Source organism: Camelus dromedarius, chromosome 1 (genome assembly GCF_036321535.1).
Source record: "Camelus dromedarius isolate mCamDro1 chromosome 1, mCamDro1.pat, whole genome shotgun sequence".
Lineage (NCBI taxonomy): Eukaryota > Metazoa > Chordata > Mammalia > Artiodactyla > Camelidae > Camelus > Camelus dromedarius.
In genome coordinates this window covers 48,719,862-48,741,325 of record NC_087436.1, presented here as the reverse complement: position 1 = coordinate 48,741,325, position 21,464 = coordinate 48,719,862, and the positions used below count along the sequence as shown (strand labels likewise).

At 38.3% G+C, this 21,464-nt stretch overlaps 1 protein-coding gene across 4 annotated transcripts in view; it reads left to right on the top strand.

The window, feature by feature from the left end:
• The window catches only part of NPNT (nephronectin), a 70,471-nt gene that overhangs the window by 24,088 nt on the left and 24,919 nt on the right, over nucleotides 1-21,464 (top strand). For 3 of the 4 annotated variants that reach the window (XM_064484399.1, XM_064484400.1, XM_064484402.1), the window contains 6 exons: nucleotides 6,434-6,526; nucleotides 15,620-15,739; nucleotides 17,077-17,196; nucleotides 18,836-18,970; nucleotides 19,274-19,396; nucleotides 20,749-21,138. In XM_064484399.1, coding sequence (XP_064340469.1) covers nucleotides 6,434-6,526; nucleotides 15,620-15,739; nucleotides 17,077-17,196; nucleotides 18,836-18,970; nucleotides 19,274-19,396; nucleotides 20,749-21,138 — 981 coding nt within the window. Of the gene's footprint in view, nucleotides 1-6,433; nucleotides 6,527-11,076; nucleotides 11,170-15,619; nucleotides 15,740-17,076; nucleotides 17,197-18,835; nucleotides 18,971-19,273; nucleotides 19,397-20,748; nucleotides 21,139-21,464 lie in introns of all 4 variants that reach the window. The other variant, XM_064484405.1, reaches the window with a different exon arrangement.

The following is a 21,464-nucleotide window of genomic DNA, read 5'->3' as shown; positions in this document are numbered from 1 at the left end:
GAACATCCTCTTTCCCAGCAAACTTACACCCAGTGAAAGTTTTAATATCTGTGGATAGTTTTTGCTCAGATTATTTCAGTGGTAGTTGTAAAATTGTGTTTTTCAAATTCTGTCAATCCTTCATTGGCATTCCTCTATAAAAAAAGAGCTCTGTTCTCTTCTTTTTTAGACTCACTTTGGACCCATGGATTCTTTTATTATTCAGTTGTTATCAATTACTATCTGTTGACTAAATGTTTGACTATAGTTTGTGAATTGTTTAAGTTCTTAATAAAAAATATTATGTAACCCATGAGAGCCAAAAAAAGTCATAGATGTGATACATCAAAGAGAGAACATTTCTATACTTCATTAATGATTCAGAATCTGGGTTCCATACAAAACAAACAATAGAGTAAAGAGATTCTTTTATGCTGAAATATTCTGGCAGGGTTACTTTAATTTTCTTAAATTATAGTGTTCTCAACTTTGACTTTTCCTTCCTGGAAATGTAACTTAATTACCTTTACACCTTTAATTACTATTGATATTCTCTACCCCTCTTATCCTTCTGTGTTTAGTGTTTTTCTATAATCTGACTCTCCTCCCTTCTAAATCCACTCAAAGTGCAAGGTTTCTGCCTTTTTCTGAATACCAGAAGAATTAGCAAATTGACCATGGAACTGGGCTAAGAAATTTTTACTGAAATCAGGCAAGTCACTTAACCTTCTGGGCTTTTGCTTGTCTGCTGGTGAAGTGAGGATTATGTCTGTCTCTCTCCTGCCTTATATGGATGTTGTGAGGGTAAATTTAATCAGTCATATAAAATGGTTTCACGTTCTGTATTCACGAGATTGTGTAACAGATAGTATTTTATAGTGATGACAATCAGAGGCACTTTTATTTCAGTTTTTACTACAGTGAGAATTTGGATTTGAAAATTGGATGTTGGACACTAGAATACAGGACAGTGGGAAGGCTGGAGAGTTACTTCCCCTGGGGATGCTGCAGTCTGTACGGTTCTTCCCACTGGATTTGTTGTCCCTGTAATACAGGGAGACTCAAGGCCTTTTCCAGAGGAGCCCTGTAAAATTCTGCCTCCATTCTTTCCAGGTTCCATTAATACAGCAATGATTTGTTTAATGCTTCCTTCAGCAACTCTCTCTCTTCCAAAGCCAATTGCTCTTTGAAAAAAGATATTCCTGATTGTATGTTCTTGTCCCCGTCATATGAGTTTGTCCATATCTGAGTTCTGTGGTACTTGTGAGATGTAATGAGAGCTCTTGGAAATCTCCCCGTTTTGTATCCATTCATCGTTCTGCCCTGCCCTGTGTACTTCCAGTCACCTTTGTGTCTAAATTACATACCCTGGAGGACAGGGGTCTTTGTTCTGCTTTTAGTGGTGCCAGGTCTGAACAGTAACATGAGGTAGATGGCAAAAATTACAAATGAGTCTTAGTATTTGAAACATAATCTTATTTACGTTAAGAAAAATTTTCTCAGGTTACTAACAACACCTACAGTTGAGTTGGCTTTTTCCTTGTCACTTTCCAGAGCCACCATCTGCTTAGGCATCTCATCATGTCATTTTTTTCTTTTCAAACAAATGTTGGCACTTGATTCCCAAGTGTGATGAGATTACATGAGAAATATTACACAGAACTGATGTGGGAGTTTAATTTTCCTGTAACTTATTTGATAACGTTGTCCAACTCAGTGTCAGAAAATATTATCCAATTCTCAGAAGCCCAGTTACATCAGCTAGGATGAATTTTTAACAGTAAGATTTTAGATCGCAGTCAAACAGAAGAGGCTTGGGCATGTGACATTAAAGAGCTATGTTTGCTTTGCCAGTTGAGACTTGTTTCTTTTTCTAGTTAAAGTAATGACTTAGGGGTTATTTTAAGGGCACTTTGGAGATTGTGTTGCAGGAATGTTAGAGACTAAATTTCGAGTGTGATTTGCCCATTTGAGCTTAATTCTGGCATCTGATTTTGAGGGGAGAAATCTGTCATTTATTGACTCTCTGTGATCCTTGCCTGACTTTATTTACTGAGCTTCTAAACCATGTGTGGATGCTAGCGGACAGTGGACCAGATGTGACCCAAACTGCTTGTCCCTGACACACGTGAAGGTTGGAGAGACAGTGTTGCCTTTTCTGATTAGCCTGTAGCAACAGATACATTATTTCCTACAAAGCAAGTATCTCATCTATTTTTGATGTTTTTAGAAGACTTTCTAAAATAGATTACTAAAAATAGTCCACTTATACTTTTGTTTTTTTCCTGACCTGCTGTTCACAGCAGGTTGTCGAGGTATGTGTGTTTTGGCTACTGAGAGCTCACATTACAGCGGGATAGGTTGTCAGAAGGTGGGTCAGTTCATGCAGAAATTGGGAATCATTTTTCTCTAGTCTCAAGAGGGGTATGTATTTTTCTAATCTATTTTTTAAGATATAGAAATGAAGTTCTTTAGACTTCTATGAGTATGTGATACTGTAGATATAAAATAAATTTGACAAGTTATATTTCGTTACTAGGATTTACTCATAACATTTTTATCCTAAGTGTGTATCTGAAGAAAACATTTGCTAGCTTTATGGTAAACACAGATTAAGTCCAAATTCCACAGCCTCGTGCTCAAGGATAGCCAGTTAGGAACTGTATTATAATTGGACTTACGTTGTAATCGTATGTGGCTGCAAATAACAGTGACACAAAAAACAGTATCCTTAATTGCTAAGTTGGCCATTTAGGGTTAATACTCTGACTTCTAGCTCTGCCTCTTTTCCATTTTCAAGATTTACCTCATGCTCACAAAGTGGCTCTACATTCTAGGCAAGAAGACAGAGGAGGGCATACTAGTCAGCCACCTTTTCAGGCGGCTTTGAAGTTCCAAAAGCCTCACCCACTAACTTCTGTTTACGTACAGTTGCCCCAAGTTTAGTCACTTGGCTCCCCAGTATGCCAGGGAGGACAGGGAATGTAGTGTTCCACTCATTACCCACTCCAGAAAAAAGCCATTCTATTTTAAAGAAGGGAAAAATAGACATTGGTGAGCACCCAGCAATGTCTGCCACCAATGCCTTTTATCATCTGCCTTAATTAGCATATGTTGTGATCACATCTGCTGTTCTAAGCACTTGGTACTGTAGCTCCACCAGAACCCGGGCACTCCCTGAGACCTCCCTTCAGTGTCCTCCCCCATCCTTTGTTCATATTCCTAAAGGCTGTGTCTCCCATCCCAACCCCCTCTGCCTCTTACCTCTAAGGCATTGCTCAGATCACATTTCCTAAAAGAGGCCTTTCCAGGACCTCAGTTACTCTCTGCCCCACCCTATTCTCTCATCTCAGCTCTCTATCATAGCCCTTGTTAAGTTTCAGCCAATATGTTAAAATTTCACAGTTAATTTTCATATATTCTATGACTCCCTCATCCCCTCCCACTTAGTATGATAATTGTATGTGCTGAGTGTTCAGTATATGTTTGCTGAATTCCAGCGCAGACCTAATGCCAATAAGATAATAGGAGAAAGTTCTCTTGTACAACATTTTTGTAAGAGGAAAAAATTGTTACATCAGCATTGTGAGTATCCTTTTCCATTTAATAGCTGTTGGCTAGTATATAGGTCGTTGGTGACTTCAGTGAATAGTCTGCGGGGTAGAAGTGTAAACAGTAGTTTGAAAACACTGGCTCCCTAAACATGGAAGAAACATGAACAGTCTGGGCCTCTTGGAATGTGGGCATTTGATGTGCCCAAGATTAAGGCACTCCACAGAGAACAAACAACGAAAGAGGGAGGGGACAATAAAAACTGTGGTTTCTGTAAAGCACCTGAAAGCACCTGAATGATCATCGAGGTGGTCGGGGGTCAGGAGGCAACACAACCTTCATAAAGTGTTCTCTTCTAAATGAACTTTTTCATGTTCTCCAGTGGTACCTCCTAAACTTTTTTCATGCTTTTAGAGATGTTTCCAAATGCTAAGCATTTGGGGAGGTTGTTACCTTGACTAGCATTTAATTATTTTGAGGTGCTTATGTTTTCTTTTTAAATGTGGCACCCTGGGTGCCCCAGACACCTGATTCATTCAGGTTGTGTTCACATATAATTGTTAGGATTTATGGAACATCTTTTTTTTTTTTAAGATTAAAAAGAAAACGTCTTTTAGCTTGCGTTTCTTGGTGATGGGCCTGGAAATTACATAAAGGATGGCTTGTTCCTGGGACTTGTTTTTAAAACTGCATATAAACCACTTGCCAGGTATACAGTTGACTGAAGCATAATATCGGAGGGCTGTCCTCGGTAGTTTGCTTCTCACAGATCTGAACCGAATTGTTTCCCGTCCAATGTCATGCCATATCTAAAATCAGATTATATGAATTTTCCCAGTACATTACTCTGCCATTACCCTTTACACTCTGCTTATCCTTTCTTTCTGCAAGCTTTTGAATTAAATACCTACAGAGCAGCACTAAGGATTAGTGATGGTACAGGGTCCACTTGGGGTGACAAATAAACAGGCAGGAGGGACCTGAAAGTAAGATGGGCAGATAAGCCTGTGGAGGGCCAGGCGAAGGGACAGCTGGGGAGAGCTGAGTGAGGAAATGTAGAAGAACACCAAAAACAGCCTGCACATCAGTTTCACAGAAATGTTTTGAAGGAAACGATGTTTGAGAATTGTCCAAAACTAGGAGCATCTCCCAGAAAGGAGAAGAGCGTTGGCTAATACGGGAAGGAGCAGGTGTCAGGGACTGGAGGACGCAGGGTCACTGCTGACCTCACTCCCCTTGGTCTCCAAGACCTGTCTGCTCTTCACTCAGGGGTTACTGAAGCCCGTCTCTTCCTGGTGCAAACACAGATCATGCCTTCCACGTGTCAGCTGGACTTCAGTCCACCCCACGTATTATCACCATGCTAATATTCCCAGAGTTTTATTTTTGTCAAGTAATTCTCTTGATGATGATGATAAACTTTCATTCCTTGTAGATAAAGTGCTGTTCCACAGTCTGAAGTTTAGGGAGCATCATCGTCTGACAGCACTCACCCGTGGTTGTCTACCTCTTCCTCTTCCTCCAGCATTTATCCATTTATTCATCTCTTTAGTTTGACAAGCCTTCTCAGTGTCCCCTAAATAAATGATGGTCTGTTTTGCTGTCCAATTCTCTACACCTCAGATGGTCCACCCCCTTCTCTTTCTACCCAGGCTTCAACATCCAACTCAAGATCTCTTTGAGGCTTTCTGTGCAACTCTTTATGGATATGCTTGTATGATGATTTCTTTATAACTTTCATATGTGCCCATCTTGCTCATAAATAAATATTGCCTTGAATTAAAAACATTATTTTGTCTCTTGGTCTAGATTGTAAGCTCTTTGAGACCAATGACTGTACTATATAGTGATTTTTCATCTATTTCAGTATCTGCCATAGCACTATACACATACTTGCTGTAGAAAAAGATTCCTCCATCTGGCACCATCCCATGTTGGGCTGGATAATTTGTTTTTGTTGGGGGTTATCTGAGCTTTATAGGATGTTTAGCGGCACCCCTGTATTCTACCCGCTAGATGCCAGGAGCACCCTCTTCCCAGTGCGACAATAAAAAATGTGTCCATTTGTGCTAAATGCCCCACAGGGAGCAAAAGTACCCCCAGCTGAGAATCACTGTATAAATGGAATAAATTCTTACCAGTATCTTGGCAGGGATTGAAGACTATGATGATATGAGTGATGATTTACAGCATTTTAGGGTCTTTAGGGACGATAAACTCAATTATGGAAGACTGGACATGTTAAATAGAACTTTCTAGTTTCTGTGTAGGCTGCAGACTTTATATCTATAGGCTATAGATTGATGAGCAATTACAGTGCAACTTTAGGTTAAGAAAGGGCAAATGACAGAAGTATCCTTAAGTTGAAGTTCCTAAAATATTGAGCTTTGGTTTTAATTCATTTTGAACCATTGCATACTTAGAAATACCATTTCCAATAAAATAAATATTTTATTATTTAATTGGAAATTTATCTGAGTTCATACTTAACCACTATCTTTAGATTAAGAACTATGTTTTGAAGCATATTTGAGAAAATGAGTTTGAAGTTATGGGTGCAGATTATTATGAAATTGTAACTATTGAAAAATACCAGTTGTGTGTATGTGTAGTTTTCCAGCTTTTTTTTTCTTTTTTGACTATTTGAGTATTGTTCTCAAGTTAGCAAAATTTCCAGCCCCAAGCAACACCCACACAGACACACGTATGTAACACAAGTGTGTGAGAGTGTGTAGTCTAGACAGTGCTTACTGCTCCAAGACACAGTGATTTTGTATATTTCTATTACTCTATTGTAAATTCTTAGTTTTTTCTTTTATTGTCAAACGAGAACCTGACGTATATACCATATGGTTGATGTGCTGCTGACCTAGAAATAATGCCTGCTATCCTCTTTTCACAGCTGTATGCCAGCCACAGTGCAAACATGGTGAATGTATCGGACCTAACAAGTGCAAGTGTCATCCTGGATATGCTGGGAAAACCTGCAATCAAGGTAGGGAAGCCGTGTGACACAGTAAACAATCATAAGCCTCCTCTACTGTCTGATAAAAGAATTTAAGTTCTCATGCAAATCACTTTTCCGTGACTATTATCCCCAAATATATGAGATGCAATTTGGCTGAAAGATAAAAATATAAGAGTGGTGACTTTTTTTTTTAGTTGTATTTATTTATTTTCATTATGTTTTGTTTTGCCTTTTTTTTTTTTAACGCCCTTAACGGAGGCACTGGGGATTAAACCCAGGACCTTGTGCACGCCAAGCATGCGCTCTACCACTAAGCTATACTCTCACCCCAAGAATGGTAAATCTTTTAAAATCTATTTAATTGGAGGACAATTAAAAGAATTTCATCCTCTTATTCACTATTAATAATGAAAATGCTTTTTGAGAAAGAGAATTGCATCATTAGTAACATGTTAAATGTTAGAAGCCTTACATTCTGCTCCTCCTCGATCTTCCTCTAACTGGTTGGGAAGCTTTTGCAAATTGTTAGCCCCCTTGGATCTCAGCTAAATGAAAACACTTTAAGACTCAAAGCCCGGTAGGAGGTTTGGCTTGAAGTTTTGAGGTCCCTTCCAACTCTGAGCTCTTTGATCTTTGTGATTGAATTCCCTTCATCCCTTGACCAGTTTGTAATGCGCTCTGAGAAAGATAGATTTTGATTAACTTAGCAAGTTATTTTTCATTGGCATCAGTTGCTTATAAAAGCAAATATTTATTTAGCTCTCACAATGCCCAGGTATTTTATATATATTCTCTATTTTCAACACTACAACAACATTAGGAGGTTGAGCGCTGTATGTTACAATTAAGCTATAAATAATATTGTTATTTGATTTTTCATTTGAAGAGATATCAGGAATATTAAGTGTCTTGTCCAAGTTTACCAAATTTGTTGGTAAAAGATCTACTGTGTCAACGTAGAGCTATTGCCTGTATAACTCATGTTCTTTCTACCAATACAGTTTTGGATGCGGAAAGTATCATTGGAAGTGTGATCTTCTAATTCAGGCTGCATAACCATGCTGTCAAGTCTTGTCTTTTCAATTAATCTCAACCAAAATTTTCTACCGTTAGGTATTGAAAAAGAAAACAGAAGGAAAGAAAAGCTAGGGTTAGATTTCACTAGAGAGATGCAAGGATGAAAAAGTCAAACATTTCACTTATTTCTTAGAGTAATAATCCCTGTCATTTTAAGTGTCAAATGACACAGCTGCATAGGGTCTCACTGTCCTATCGGCACTTACTTAACTTCATCTGATACAGAAATGATCTTGTTGAAATGCTCTTGTTCTTCAATATCTGATAGTCCTCAAAGTGTGTCATGTAAACTCGTGATCCACAGGTTTTCACAAGAATCAGGAACACTGATATTTGAAAGTGTATGTAATTGTTCCGGAACTACCAGGTGAAATCTGTTAGTGAAGTGTGACATGGCCATTGGGAGGACTAACTGTTATTCTAAAGTCTGTTCTTTTTTATCTTCTACTTGGTTGACTACCTTTTCCCCTAAAGCTGCTTCTCTATCTTAAAAACTCATTTTTTAAACTTGGAATTTACCTAACATACATGAGTAGTATTTTTGAAATTCTTATTATCTCAGTTTACTCTTTTAAAAACCTATTTGATTTTCCTTCTGCAGTGTATGTTCACAAGTAGCAGCATGTTCAGTTCTGATTATTGAGTTGTCAGTGTTAATCTGAGCGTGCCAGCGTGCTTCTTTTTTTTTTTTTTAAAGTACTGAACATAAACCATCAGAGCTTTCATTAATATGTCAGCACCATAAAACTTGGTTGTCCTGATGCCAGGAATTTATACAAAGGCAATTACTAAAAGAAGCCACTGTTGAGATTGCAGAGAAATTCGTTTAAATTTATTTGCAGGAGCTACATCAACTTTAATAAGCTGCAGAGACACTAAAACCGTCATCGGAACACAGATGCATCTCTGGGTATCTCATTTTCAGAAAACCAGTTTACCATGTACTTTTCCCTATAATTTCATACCTGTTTCTCTAAAGGAAGATTGAAATACACAGAGTTGAAATCTTGTCTCCCAAAACTAAATATAGTTAGGGGGAAGAAGATTTCATTAGTGGCAAAATGGATTTTACACTTGCAGAAAGAGTGCTGCCACTGAAAATGTAATTTCACGTTCAATCTTGAGTATAAAACTCCAGCCCACAGTAAACTTAGGTGTTTTAATCATCTGTCTCTTTTCCTTCCTTTCCAAAAAAGCAGCTGTGGCAAGTTCCCGATGGGAAGGTTTCTGTTCCTTGAGAGCAGGCACCCTTTTGATTTCTTGGTTTTCCTGAAAACTGTTATTTAAATGACTAGCACAGGAGAAGTGCACATTAAATACTTGTTTAGTGAGTGTTTTTGTGTAACAGTTCTTGGTCCTGAACCCCATAGGAACTTGAAAAAGTCCCATGGAGGCATCTGGTACAGCTGCTTCATCTCTGACTCCGTGGACTGTCACGGGGAGAGAGGCTGCGCGAAGGTGGGGGAGAGCTGTCCAGAGACCCCCGGAAACATCATTAGAGCAAATTGTCCATATCTGCTACATAGAAAAATTAACTTGGACTATTTTTGTCCAGACCATACTTTTTTTTTCGTTTTTTATTTTTATTCTTTTTTAAATGGATGTACTAGGGGTTGAACCCAGGACCTCAAGCATGCTAAGCACACACTCTACCACTGAGCTATACCCCCCCACCCCCAGACCATACATTTTAATAAAGTGGAAAACGTGCCTCAGAGATATGGGAAATCAGGCAGGTCTCTTTTTTCTTGAGGATAGAAATATCAAGAAGAGATACAGTTGAGATAATTTCCACAGAACTGGAAATTAACTTTTGATTAAAAGTAGGTTTTGGCATCCAGTAAGTATCCGCTGTAAACTGTGTTGCAGGCTGTGTACTTTAGGAAATCACTCCCTGGAAACTTGCTTGGCTGAGTGAACAGCTTGAGTAGATGACAGGCACCTAATGAGTGCTTCCAGGGCTGCCTGGGAGCAGCAGGAGTGGCAGGGCAAGCCCACTTTGGAACTGGCTTCACTCCACAGCCTCGTCACAAGATTAGTGTGAATCTGCTGCTGGTGGCTCGTGCCTCCCTGCGAATCATCCCCTGGGTTTGCTGGAGCCAGGTCACATACAAAATCGTGCACTTGGGCTGACCACAAGCCTGTTCCGTAAGGCACAGTGCCTTCCACAGTAGATGAAATTCTAACCTGAACTCTGGCAAGATTGGCTTTTTTCCACCTTACTTTCTTGGGTAATTTTATTCATGTAGATTTCCCCCTCCTTGAGTTTCTGTACCTGTACAAATCCCCTTTCCCCTCAGCCAAAAAGGGATACTATTATAGAAAATAATCTTTTTCATAACTTTCCCATTAGGGAATAATTTTTGGCATGTAATGTATCCTATTGTTGCATAATTCTAGGAACGAAAGATATTCTTTTGAATTTACAGTGTGCTTTGTAACGGCTTCAGAAGAAACAGTTTATAAATTTCAATTACTGATGTTTTGCCATGGTTTATGCTTCATATGTTGAATTCCTTATCCCAAGAAAAGAACTGGGATCTTGTAGCACAGAACCAGACGGTGAAGTCTCAGTTGATTGCTTTCCTGAGCACAGCAGTCTGAGTGCCTTGACCCTAACATGAAGGTAGCTAAGGCCTTACTCTTTGAAGGATGTGTGGTTTCAGCCCCAGAAACCAATGTTCATTTAATTTGGAAGTTTAACTGACTATTACTAATATGATAGTCTTGAAACAGGATATGATTGCCTTTTTGATTCTACTTTGGGTCTCATCCATTTTATAATATTTTGGGTAAGCTACTAATGGCAACAGTTAGCCATTTTTTGCCAAAAGCCTCTCTCTTTATCCTTCTTTTTCCCCCCAGTCCCAGACATCTCAATCTTATCTGTGTCCTGGTGGGGTGTCTTATGTATAGTCTAATTAAACGTCTAATTACGTCTAAATATGACGTAAGTTCTTACATTTGAATGAAAACATAGCCTGTTATTTACTTAAATAAGATCTTTATGAAAATCATAAATTTATGCATAATTCTGGAGTATTTTTTACAGCACCATAATATAGGAAAAGGTTTTAAGTTGGTCATTTAAGACCTAGGTATTTCTAAACAGAGAAGATTGATCATAACCAATATTTTTATAATCTATTTTTTTAGTTTTCTCCGTTGATGACTAAAGTCATGTTTTTAAAAATAGCCATATCTTTTTTGGTGCCTTAGAAAAAATTGGTATGGGGATGATGGATTGTTAACTTATAATGTATGTATGTGTTCTCGGGGAGCAAGATGGCAGTGATAAATTTTAAGGAAAATAGAAATTAAAATTAAAAAAGAGAGAAACTGGGAGAACTAGAAACTAATTTTTTGTGAAGTATCTAAAGCATTCTTTTCAAACTCCACCAACTTTTTGTAATTGTTTAATATATACTTATAAAGATTTTTAGGGCTAAAAATGACATCAGTTGAAAGTTGACTCTTATTACCTTCTTCCTGGTGTGAAGACGAACGCTTCTTCCCAACTCCTCTTGACCAAGGCCGTGAACAGCCTCTTTTACAACCCCCGGATCATCAAGCCACCAGTTTGCCTTCAAGGGGTGAGCGTGCGTCATCTCAGGTGGCTGCTCCTCCCACCTGCACGGCTTCCTGCAGTGTTGTCACTCTTGCCAATGTTCTGAAGACTCACCCCCGGAGTGCCCAGTCTTCAGCATCCTGAGCATGTGAAGCAAGGGGCAGGAACTGTCACCTGGTGCCGCTTCTCTGTGCTCTAGAAGCCTGGAGCCTCCACTGTCCTTTCCCTGCATCGAGTATCCGTTGCTTTTCTTACTCTTTTCTGGGTTTCAGAATGTTTTCTATAAATCAGATGACAAAATAACTTTTGTTTTCCTCTGGAGGTGAAGTCAGGAATTCGAAAGCAACTGTGATTGGGGTTCTGATGGCTTTGTTTAGTAGATTTTAGAAGTGCTCAGGTCCTCTCCCCGCCACCACATTTGGGGTGTAGGGTTTTAGGTCACCTGCAAATCAAACCATAGATTAGTTTCCTTCCTTGGGTGAACATTTTGTAATATTAGGAAGACTGAGTTCTGGTTCCAGCACAGCCCTTATGCAGCTGTACGATTGTGAGCAAGTCACTGAATGTATCTGGGTCTTAGCAAACCAGTTAGTAATGGAGGAGAGTAATGCCGGCTGTCTTCAGCAGCAAGGCTGGTGTGAGAACAGAAATACCAAAAATATGGATGTCTTCACTATGCTGGAAAATTCTGTAGCAAAGTTAGGTGGCAGCATGCCTTTACAGTACTTCTTCTAAAAGATTTTTGTTTCTCACCCACTCGTAGATTTTGGAACTTAGAATGACTGAATTAAACTCAATAATTATTAATTACTGTCTCTCTGCTAATAGGGAACCTGATGCATTTGGATCAAGAAATTAAGGCACAAAGAATTAGGGCAATGAGATTAATTTCAGGGTCACTGATAATTTAAAAAGTAAAAGTTACGGCAGTTGACATATTAATATCTGTTTGTCTGTTACCTTCACTTTAGTCAGGTAAGATATAAACGCTCAGACTTCTGTGACATTGCTTAGTTTAAGCCTCAAAGGAAAAAAAAAAAAAAAGGTCCAAATTCATTAAATGAATGCAAGGTTATTTTCCTTAAAAATCTGCTGGGTTATCTTACTCAATAAATCTCTTCAGATTTTCAAACTACTTTTCAATGTCTGCATGCTAATAAAATTTCTGATTCTTTTTTTCCCCTGAAGTGTAATTATAATGCTATGCAGCCTGCATTTTTGTTCTGGACCAGCTCCTTCCCCTTCTCCCCTTACCCAAGCTGCTGAATTCACCAACTTGCTTAAATATACACCTGACTGTAATAGATGCTCTTTAAGAATTGTATATATGACAATTTAAGCATTTGAATATAAGTGGTTTAATTGTAAAGTTCTGTCCTTTGATGTGGTAAGATAAGTACATGATAGAATTAATTAATTTTTTGTGTCTTTTCCTTATAATGTATATTACATTATAAACTTCTAGAGAAAGAGCAAGATTTAAGTAAATTTAAAATAAAGACACTAAAGTTTTCTTTCCTGGGTTCTTGGATCAACTTTTAAGATTGATTTGAGAAAGTGTGATCAAAAAGAATATTCTTGTTCTTTATATTCTGCTCATTATTATAGGAGCATTTACTATAAATTGGAGGTGTCATTTTTTAATTTCTGACTTAATTTGATAGTAACACAAGTATTACTAGGTCTATAGTCAAGGAGATTTTGAAAGCAGCATGCGTTAATGCAACTTCATAAAGCATTAGGTCAATAAGAAAATAAGGTATAATAATCATAGACTAGAAACCCTAAAGAAGATTGAAGACAATGAAGTTCATCAGCAGGGTACCGGAGGCTTCTAATCTTTTGCGCTCCCTGCTTTAGTGAAAGTTTGATTGGTAAATTTTGATAATCATGGATTACTGGGGAATTCTATTTCATCATTTCTGCAGTGGTATTTGTAAGGGTTGGTGGGAATTTTTTACGAGACACATGCCTGTGGCAGATGGGGCAGTGATGGCCGTCACTGGGGACATCCATACCAGCCAACTGTCAGGGAGTGTCATCCCGCCCATCACCAGCTGCTAGCGTACAACTTTCTCAAATTGCTTTCAATGTCTTTGGATCCTTATGTCTCAATTTAATAATAGTAAAATAGCCAGCAAATGTCTCTACATTTACCCACTGGATGCTGTGTGTTTATTTCCTTTCCCATATTCATAGGTGATTCCAGGGGTTTTTTTGTTTGTTTTTGGAATTACAGCATCTTATTGATTTTTCATTTCCTTTCAGTTTCGTGATTCTTAACCCTAAAGTGCTTTTTCTTATGGAAAGAGAAAGATAAACTTGGTTTGAAGACCCCCAGCAGCCCCAGTCTGTATCGTGAAGCTTCTCATAGCAACCCTAAGGGGCCCTTTTTCAGCCGAGACTGGAGCTGCCTCAGCTGGGTCTCCACTTTAGTTCATGGCCATATTCCATCAGCAGAAATACACCTTGTGTATGAGCTGCCTGGAACTATAAACATCTAACCAGTCCTCATCAGGAAGCCACAGAAGTTCCTGTGGCTCTTTAAAAATAAACCTAAAGAACTGACTACACTTCAATAAAAATAAAATAGAATAGAATAAAATGAAAAATAAATGTAAGGGTTCTTAATGACACATTTTATATCCATGCATTGCCTTCCCTTGAGACATAGAATTCAGTCACTCTGCTACTTTATTGTACTATTCTGCTATATTTCTGCTTTGTACAGAAAAATATTTAGGACCCAAAGCCTTTCTTTAATAATGTATTCATATTTAAATACTATTTTCTATAATATTAATCTGAGATTTATCAAAGCCAGGTGTGCCTCTGCCGGGACATATTAGGAATGATAATTAACTCCTCTTCAAACATGAGAAAAGATCCCCATATTGAAATACAAGGTAGAAGAATATGACAAGTGGAATGAATTTCTTTCTCTGTCTTTCCTCATTGATTGAAAAATTTTACTTCATTTTAAATGAAGGAGAAATCAAATTTTTGTTGGTACTATAACTTGCAAAGTACATTCTTCAAGGAAATTTTTTAAAAATATTTTAAAAAGTGATTCTGTTTTGAATATCCTTGACTGGGCAAGAGAATCTGAAGTTAAAAATTGAAGAATACATAGGAGATGACAAAGGTATCTGGTTTATTTATTTAACCTTTTCGAGGCTTCATCCAGCTGGGGACCTGCTTACAGTTGTGCTTATGGTAAACAAAAAGGCCAAGTTGAGAAGTCAGTAAAATATTTTTTAAAATTTAGGTGAAATAATTATTTGATGGTTTAAAAAAATGTAATTTGGTGGTTACATTAAGTATATATATTAATATGTACAGCTTTTTAATAATTGAGCAGGTTTAAATTTGGTTAGACTGAAAACAACTTGTAACTCGATAACATCTATATTTCTAATTTGAAGACATGGCTTAATAGATAATTAAATTGTGCTAATCAGATGCCTATGCTGGCAAGTCCAGACAAAATAAACATGTGGTCATATTTCTTTTTAATGAAGTCTGTATTTTGGGCACTACTGTTTCAGTGTTTATTTGTCATGAGTTTTATGTTCACTAGAGGCAGTGTTCAACTTGGGTTAGAAAACTCTCATAATGCGAAGTTTATTAATTCATTTCATATTGATATTTAAACCTGAGATATATAATGATAGTCCATCAGGTATTGTCCATTAGTATTTCCATGTGCCCTTAACTGCAGAATGATGAAAATATGTTAGCGGGTCTTTTTTTTAGTTCATTTTGTGACTTGAGTGCTTTACTATAGTAGAAAACTGAAGTTTCTTGTTTAATCTGAGATCAAAGTCTAATTACCCCCCCCCAAAATCTGAGATCAGTATAGGTTCTATAAAATTGAACAAGAAGAACCACAATAGTGATCACTCTAATCAATTTATCACAGCCCCACTTGCATTTTTTTTTTCCGCATTTTTTCTTGTCCTCTGAAAAACGAGCTTTTCTTTGGGAAGGTCAAAGCAAGTCTAATGTTAAAAATCTATGTGCTTTCTTGTAAGCTAAAATAGGTTCACACAGTGTCTTCTTTAAACAGAGACAGGAAGAAATTGAAAGAGGAAGCTCCCATTATCAGGAGTGAATCTAGCAGTGTAACCCAGAGATTGTGAGGATATTGGAGTCAGATAGATGGTTTGCACGCTGCTCTTTCTAGGGATGGTACGCTACGTGTCTGTGAGGAGAATCTTCCTAACTGCCCTTTATATTATTTAAGCTCCAGAAATTCACATGGCACCTCTGGTTGAAGACTCCTGGTCGCCTTCATTTCAGTGTCACCTGCATTGAAATGCAGACGTTGTGAACAGGCGCTATCTCTTTTGTACATGACTGGTGACAATAGCTTGACTGACTTCTCTTTCGTTCTTCAACATAGAGAAGTATCTCAGTGATGTGCGTTAGCTTGCGGCTTTGTCATCTTTCTGCGTCAACTCCATTCTTTTCAGACCTGAACGAGTGTGGCCTGAAGCCACGGCCCTGCAAGCACAGGTGCATGAACACGTACGGCAGCTACAAGTGCTACTGTCTGAGCGGGTACATGCTCCTGCCGGACGGGTCCTGCTCGGGTATGTGAAGAATCTTAACTGCTTCCTGAGTGCTTTGGGCTTGCTTTCATGCTGTGCTCTGTCAGAGTGTGGAAGTGGCCTCCCAGCCCTCCTCCTCAACAGGATGTGAGCGCGTGTTTGTATGTGGGCCTGAGGAATGGAACATCAAAACAAGGGTTGCCCGTTTTAGATAACTGGCATTCTTTTACCCTGGGTGCCAATGGTAAATTGATTTGGAAATTGTATTTAGAACAAGAATCACAAAACTAGTGTATTTTCTAATGTTTTTCTTAGCACTTTTCTCCCCGTCTTCTATCTGGGCATAGAACGATTCCAGGTAGAAAAACAACATTAGTGACTATTTGAGGACTGCTGTGCCGTCTGTAATGAGGGCCCCTAAACTGTTAGCTGGTAGAGAATCCAGTCTGGTGACTGAGTGTGAACCATCCATAAGTATCTCCTCACTTTATTTTTACATTTCTTTATAATAGTCTAGAGACTAAGTTATATCTCTTTCCTAAAAAAAAAAAAAAAAGACCTACTTCAAATGAAAAAAAATGATTATAATAACAAAAATAGATTTTGTGTGCCTTTAGAAGAAAGAAATGGGTGGTGTTTCCTACTATCATTTGGATGTGTTTATAAGTTGGACAATGCCCCCAAATTCTCTGCAGGCTGAACATTCAATTGAGGTTGTAGTTATATGATTTCCAACAATTGATGGCTTGATTTTTATTTTTACTAAACTATCAGTTAAATAATTATCAGTCAGTTAACTGGTTGCATTTTATAACAGAAAAAAGCTTAGCTACTTTTATTCATCATGGCATATTTAGCATGGAACTTTTTGCAACGAGGTGAGTTCATGTTTATTAACATTTGGAAGTGATCCTCTAGAATCCTCTAACATTGACAGCTCAGTGAGAAGTCTCCTGCTGTGCCTTGAGAAAGATAATGGGCGGCTGAGGCAGTTACTTGCATGTTTTAGTTGACCAGCACTTAGCTCGAGTAATCTGGAAAAATACCTCAATTCTGCATTTTCCTTGGCCATTGGAAAAATTTCCAGGTTCTCTCTGTGAGATAAAGTTTTACATTTGCCTTTATTCTTTAAATGCATTAAAGAGCTTCCCCTGGTGACAATAGAGCTGGATCACTTCTGCATCATCCCTGGAGGAGGAAGGTCTTTCTGTCCTTCCCCCTGTTTTTGAGTTTCTTTATAGACTGTTGGAGAGTTAAGACCTTTTCATCTCCATTGTTAATTCAGGGTCATTGATTTCAGGACAGATAGAAAACATAGTTACGTTGGGTCCAGAGTATGCTGACCAACTCCCTGAGTCAGACGGTCACTCTCTTTCCAGGTGCCCTGACGTGCTCCATGGCAAACTGTCAGTATGGCTGTGATGTTGTCAAGGGGCAGATTCGGTGCCAGTGCCCCTCTCCTGGCCTGCAGCTGGCTCCTGATGGGAGGACCTGTGTGGGTGAGTTGTAAAGTGAAGCCTCTCTGTCAGCAGCCTCTCTGGGATAAGGAAGAAAGTGAAATGTGAGGGATAGAAGGAAAAAGGACAGTTACTTACATCAGGTGATGAGCTATACTTATCTTGGAAGGGGACCCCTCTCTGTGAAAGGACCATGGAAACCTTGTTTCCCTAAAAAATGAGGGACAAGATGAAGCTTCAGGCAGAGGAAACCACATGAGCAAAGGCACTGGAGTTTAAAGGAGCACAATGTTCAGGGAAACAAGTAGAGGTCAGTATTGCTAGAATGTAACAGGCAATGAGTGTCAAAGCTGAACAGGTGGACAGGGCTAGATGGTATGTATTGCACTAAAGAGTTAGATTTTTTCCCTGTAAATTAGGAAGGCAGTAAAGGATTGTGCTTAAGAGTCTGGGCTTTGATTTCAAACCTGGCTTTGCCATATACTTGATATGTGACCTTAGGTAAGAGATTTCCTTTCTTTGAGCTGATTGTTCTCATCTTTAAAATGGGAGTAATGCCACATAGAACCCTTGTGAGGATCAAATGAAACCATGTATGCAAAATGCTTTGCACAGTATCTAGCATGTAGTAAGCACTGAATGGGTGGAGGTGTTTGGGGACTCAGGAGATATTTATTGAGGACTTTCCATATGCCACGTACTATGCTAAGTGCTAGAATATGTAGTAGTGGACAAAACAGACACTTTTTAATCCTCCCAAAGCTGATGTTCTGATGGGAGAGACAGAAAAGAAAGAGCTATCCAATAAAATTACAAACATTACCAAGTGTTAATATGAGGTACTAAGAAAGAGGGACAGAAAGGGTCTATTTTAGAAAATGATGGTCAGGGAAAGCCATAAAGTGAGAGATGGACCATTGGCCATGTGAAGAATCAGTCAAGCAGGTGAAAACATTGCAGAGCCCTGCAGTGAAAGAGAGGTTGGCCTGTTTGAGGTTTTGAAAGAAAGAAGGCGTTATCCTTAAGTACAGAGGTGATGGCTTGATACACAACCGGTGAGGTAGGTGAGGACTGTTCATTGCAGGGCCTTCAAAGATGTGGTGAAGAATGAAGAATTAATTCAGAAAGCAAACAGAAACAGTTAAGAATTTTAGGCATGGTAATAATCCCATCTTATGTCTTATAAAATTCTCTGTTTGCAATTGTGTGGAGATGCTTTGGAGGGAGGAAGATTGGTGGGGAAGACGCCAGTTTGGAGGCTCTTGTAATAGTCTATCCCAGGAGATAGTGGCTTGGACTAGGGTCATGGCGTTGGGTGAAATGCAGAGTGAACAAGTTCAAAGAATGTGTCAGAGGTAGAATCAGCTGGGCTTGATGATTTGGGGGTTAAGGGAAATAGAATTGTCAAGGATGACTCATGACCCTAGTTGGAGCAACCAGGGGGATACAGGTGCCGTAAGTGCTGAGATACAGTGCAAGAGGAGGGCAGCTTGGGTTAGAAGATGAGCTGAAATCTGGAGGTACGCAGTTTATGTTGCCTGTCAGGGCGACCAGCTGGATAACATTTATGATGAGCCACTGTGTGCCAGGCAACCATTTGCAGACAATTGTTTATTTTAAAATTTACTCCACCTGAACATGCTGTTGCTCTTCCTAAGATACAGTTGACCCTTGTTTCTAGATATTGATGAATGTGCCACCGGAAGAGCCTCCTGCCCCAGATTCAGGCAGTGTGTCAACACTTTTGGGAGTTACATCTGCAAATGTCATAAAGGCTTCGACCTCATGTACATTGGAGGCAAATACCAATGTCACGGTAATAAACTCCAACCATTGCTCTGTGTTGTTTTTTCCTGCAGAGCGGAAAGGTCTCTTAATTATGGTGGTGACTGGGTTGTCAAGGGCAGGGGAGGGCACTGGCTTTAAATGAAACAAACAGAAGTGAAATTCAAACGCTAGTAGTTCTGGATGCACGTGGACTTTTTTCTTCTGATTATCTGCAGATTTTACATGGACCTTCACATTGCAAAAAAAAATTTTTTTTTGAAATGGTGTATCTTTTTGTGCCATCATATTTATCTCGCACATAAACCTCTTCTTTTCCTCCTTCCTGATGCAGATATAGATGAATGCTCCCTTGGTCAGTATCAGTGCAGCAGCTTTGCCCGATGTTACAACGTACACGGGTCCTACAAGTGTAAATGTAAAGACGGATACCAGGGTGATGGACTGAATTGTGTGTGTGAGTAACGCTTGTCTCCCAGCTCTTAAATTCCAGCAGAAAGTACAAGATTACACAAAGGCCATTACCAGGGAAGATAAGGAACAAGATTAATTATCAAAGACATATAATTTTCATACTAATACTAGTCTGTGCTTTCTACAAACAATAAAATCAGTTGCTCAGGTATTTTTAAAAATTAAAGACTCAGTAATACATTCTAATCTTAAAAGCATTTAGTTCCTTGACTAAAATCTCCCAGTAGCTTCCCTTTAGCTGGCAAGAAATTACTGAGCCCTCCCTGAGAACTTGATTTCATTATAATCAGAAATAAATGTATGTTTGTCATTAGCATTAGGTTATAATGGTGGGATAATCTGAATGAATTCTACATTTTTGTTCCTGTTTTATGCCTCCAGTTCTACTATTAAAAAATCATTTCCGTAGTTTTCTACATTTTGAACTGTTCTGCTATTTAAATTTTTACAAGCTCTATTTGTTAGTAGATAAACATGAAAAAAAAAATACCCTCCAAGGTGAAAGTTTCACAGACCAAAGGCCATCATTGAGCATACATTTCATTGCAACAGTAGATAATTTTTTAAATTTCTGGAGTAAAATATTGACTGAAAGGCATGGGGCATAAAATCATGAAGGTTAAAGGATTTTGATGGGTCTTGTAGTCATACTGCCAGTCTAAAGTATATCATTCCAGAAAGATTAAATATTAATTCCTTTTGGTGAATGTGATCAAGGACAAAGCTTCCACAGATAGTCTTGGGGACCTGTGAAACTTCTTTTTACAAAGCAGTTGTATAAAATTAGCAAGGGGAAAGTAAACCAACTATAAAACAATACGTAGAACATTGAATGAAAATGTATGAATTCAATTTATATAAAGTGTGGAAGAGGGAAGAGTATTAAGTCTTTAGACGGTTTTCAACATGACTTTATAATATACATGTACCATGCAGACACTTAACACAGACTCTAAATATATGTTCCTCATATTTTAAAAAACTTAGAATGTCTCTGCATTTTAAAAAAAATCTCATTCTTGTCTTTTTCTACTTTACAAATACTTGAAACTTTTTGTTTCAAATGGTACATATTCATTACAGCAATACTGGTCATTTTTGCATACATCCATAGGATGGATATATGTGTGTATGAATATATATGTATATATTATATATACACACATATTTATTTTTTTGGAAAACGATATGACTTACAGTAGGGGAGTATTCTAAACGAGAAAAGTAAGCCTAGTTGGCATGAGGTATTCTGATATGTGTGTTTTTTACAATTTGATATTTTACTTTTTAAGGAGAGATGGTTACACACTAATTTAAATATATTTACTATTCTAGATATTCCAAAAGTCATGATTGAGCCTTCGGGTCCAATTCATGTACCAAGGGGAAATGGTACTATTTCAAAGGGTGATGGAGGACACAGTAATTGGATTCCTGATGTCAGAAGTACTAGGTGGCCTCTGAAGACACCATATATACCTCCTGTCATTACTAACAGGCCCACTTCTAAGCCAACAACAAGACCTACACCAGAGCCGATGCCACAGCCTACCCCACCTCCACCGCCACCCACAGAACCCGGAACACCTCCACCAGCAACAACCCCAGAAAGACCAACCAGCAGACTGACAACTGTAGCACCAGTTACCACTACCTCTCCAAGGGGGATTACAGTTGACAACAGAATACAGACAGAGCCTCAGAAACCCAGAGGAGACGTGTTTAGTAAGTTATAATTGTTGGCACATATTTTGAGGGGTTTTTTTCCCCAGTCTTACTGAGATGTAATTGACATATAGCACTGTATGAGTTTAAAGAGTACAGCATAATGGTTTAACTTACTGTGGTAATCATTTCATGATATGCGTAACTTTAGTTAATGTCCATCATCTCATATAGACATAAAATCAACGAAAGGGAAAAAATGTTTTTTCCTTGGAATGAGAAATCTTAGAATTTACTTGATTAACAACTTCCATGTGTCATACAGCAGTTTTAACTACAGTCATTAAAGTTGTACATTACATCCCTAGTTTATCCTATTTAATCTT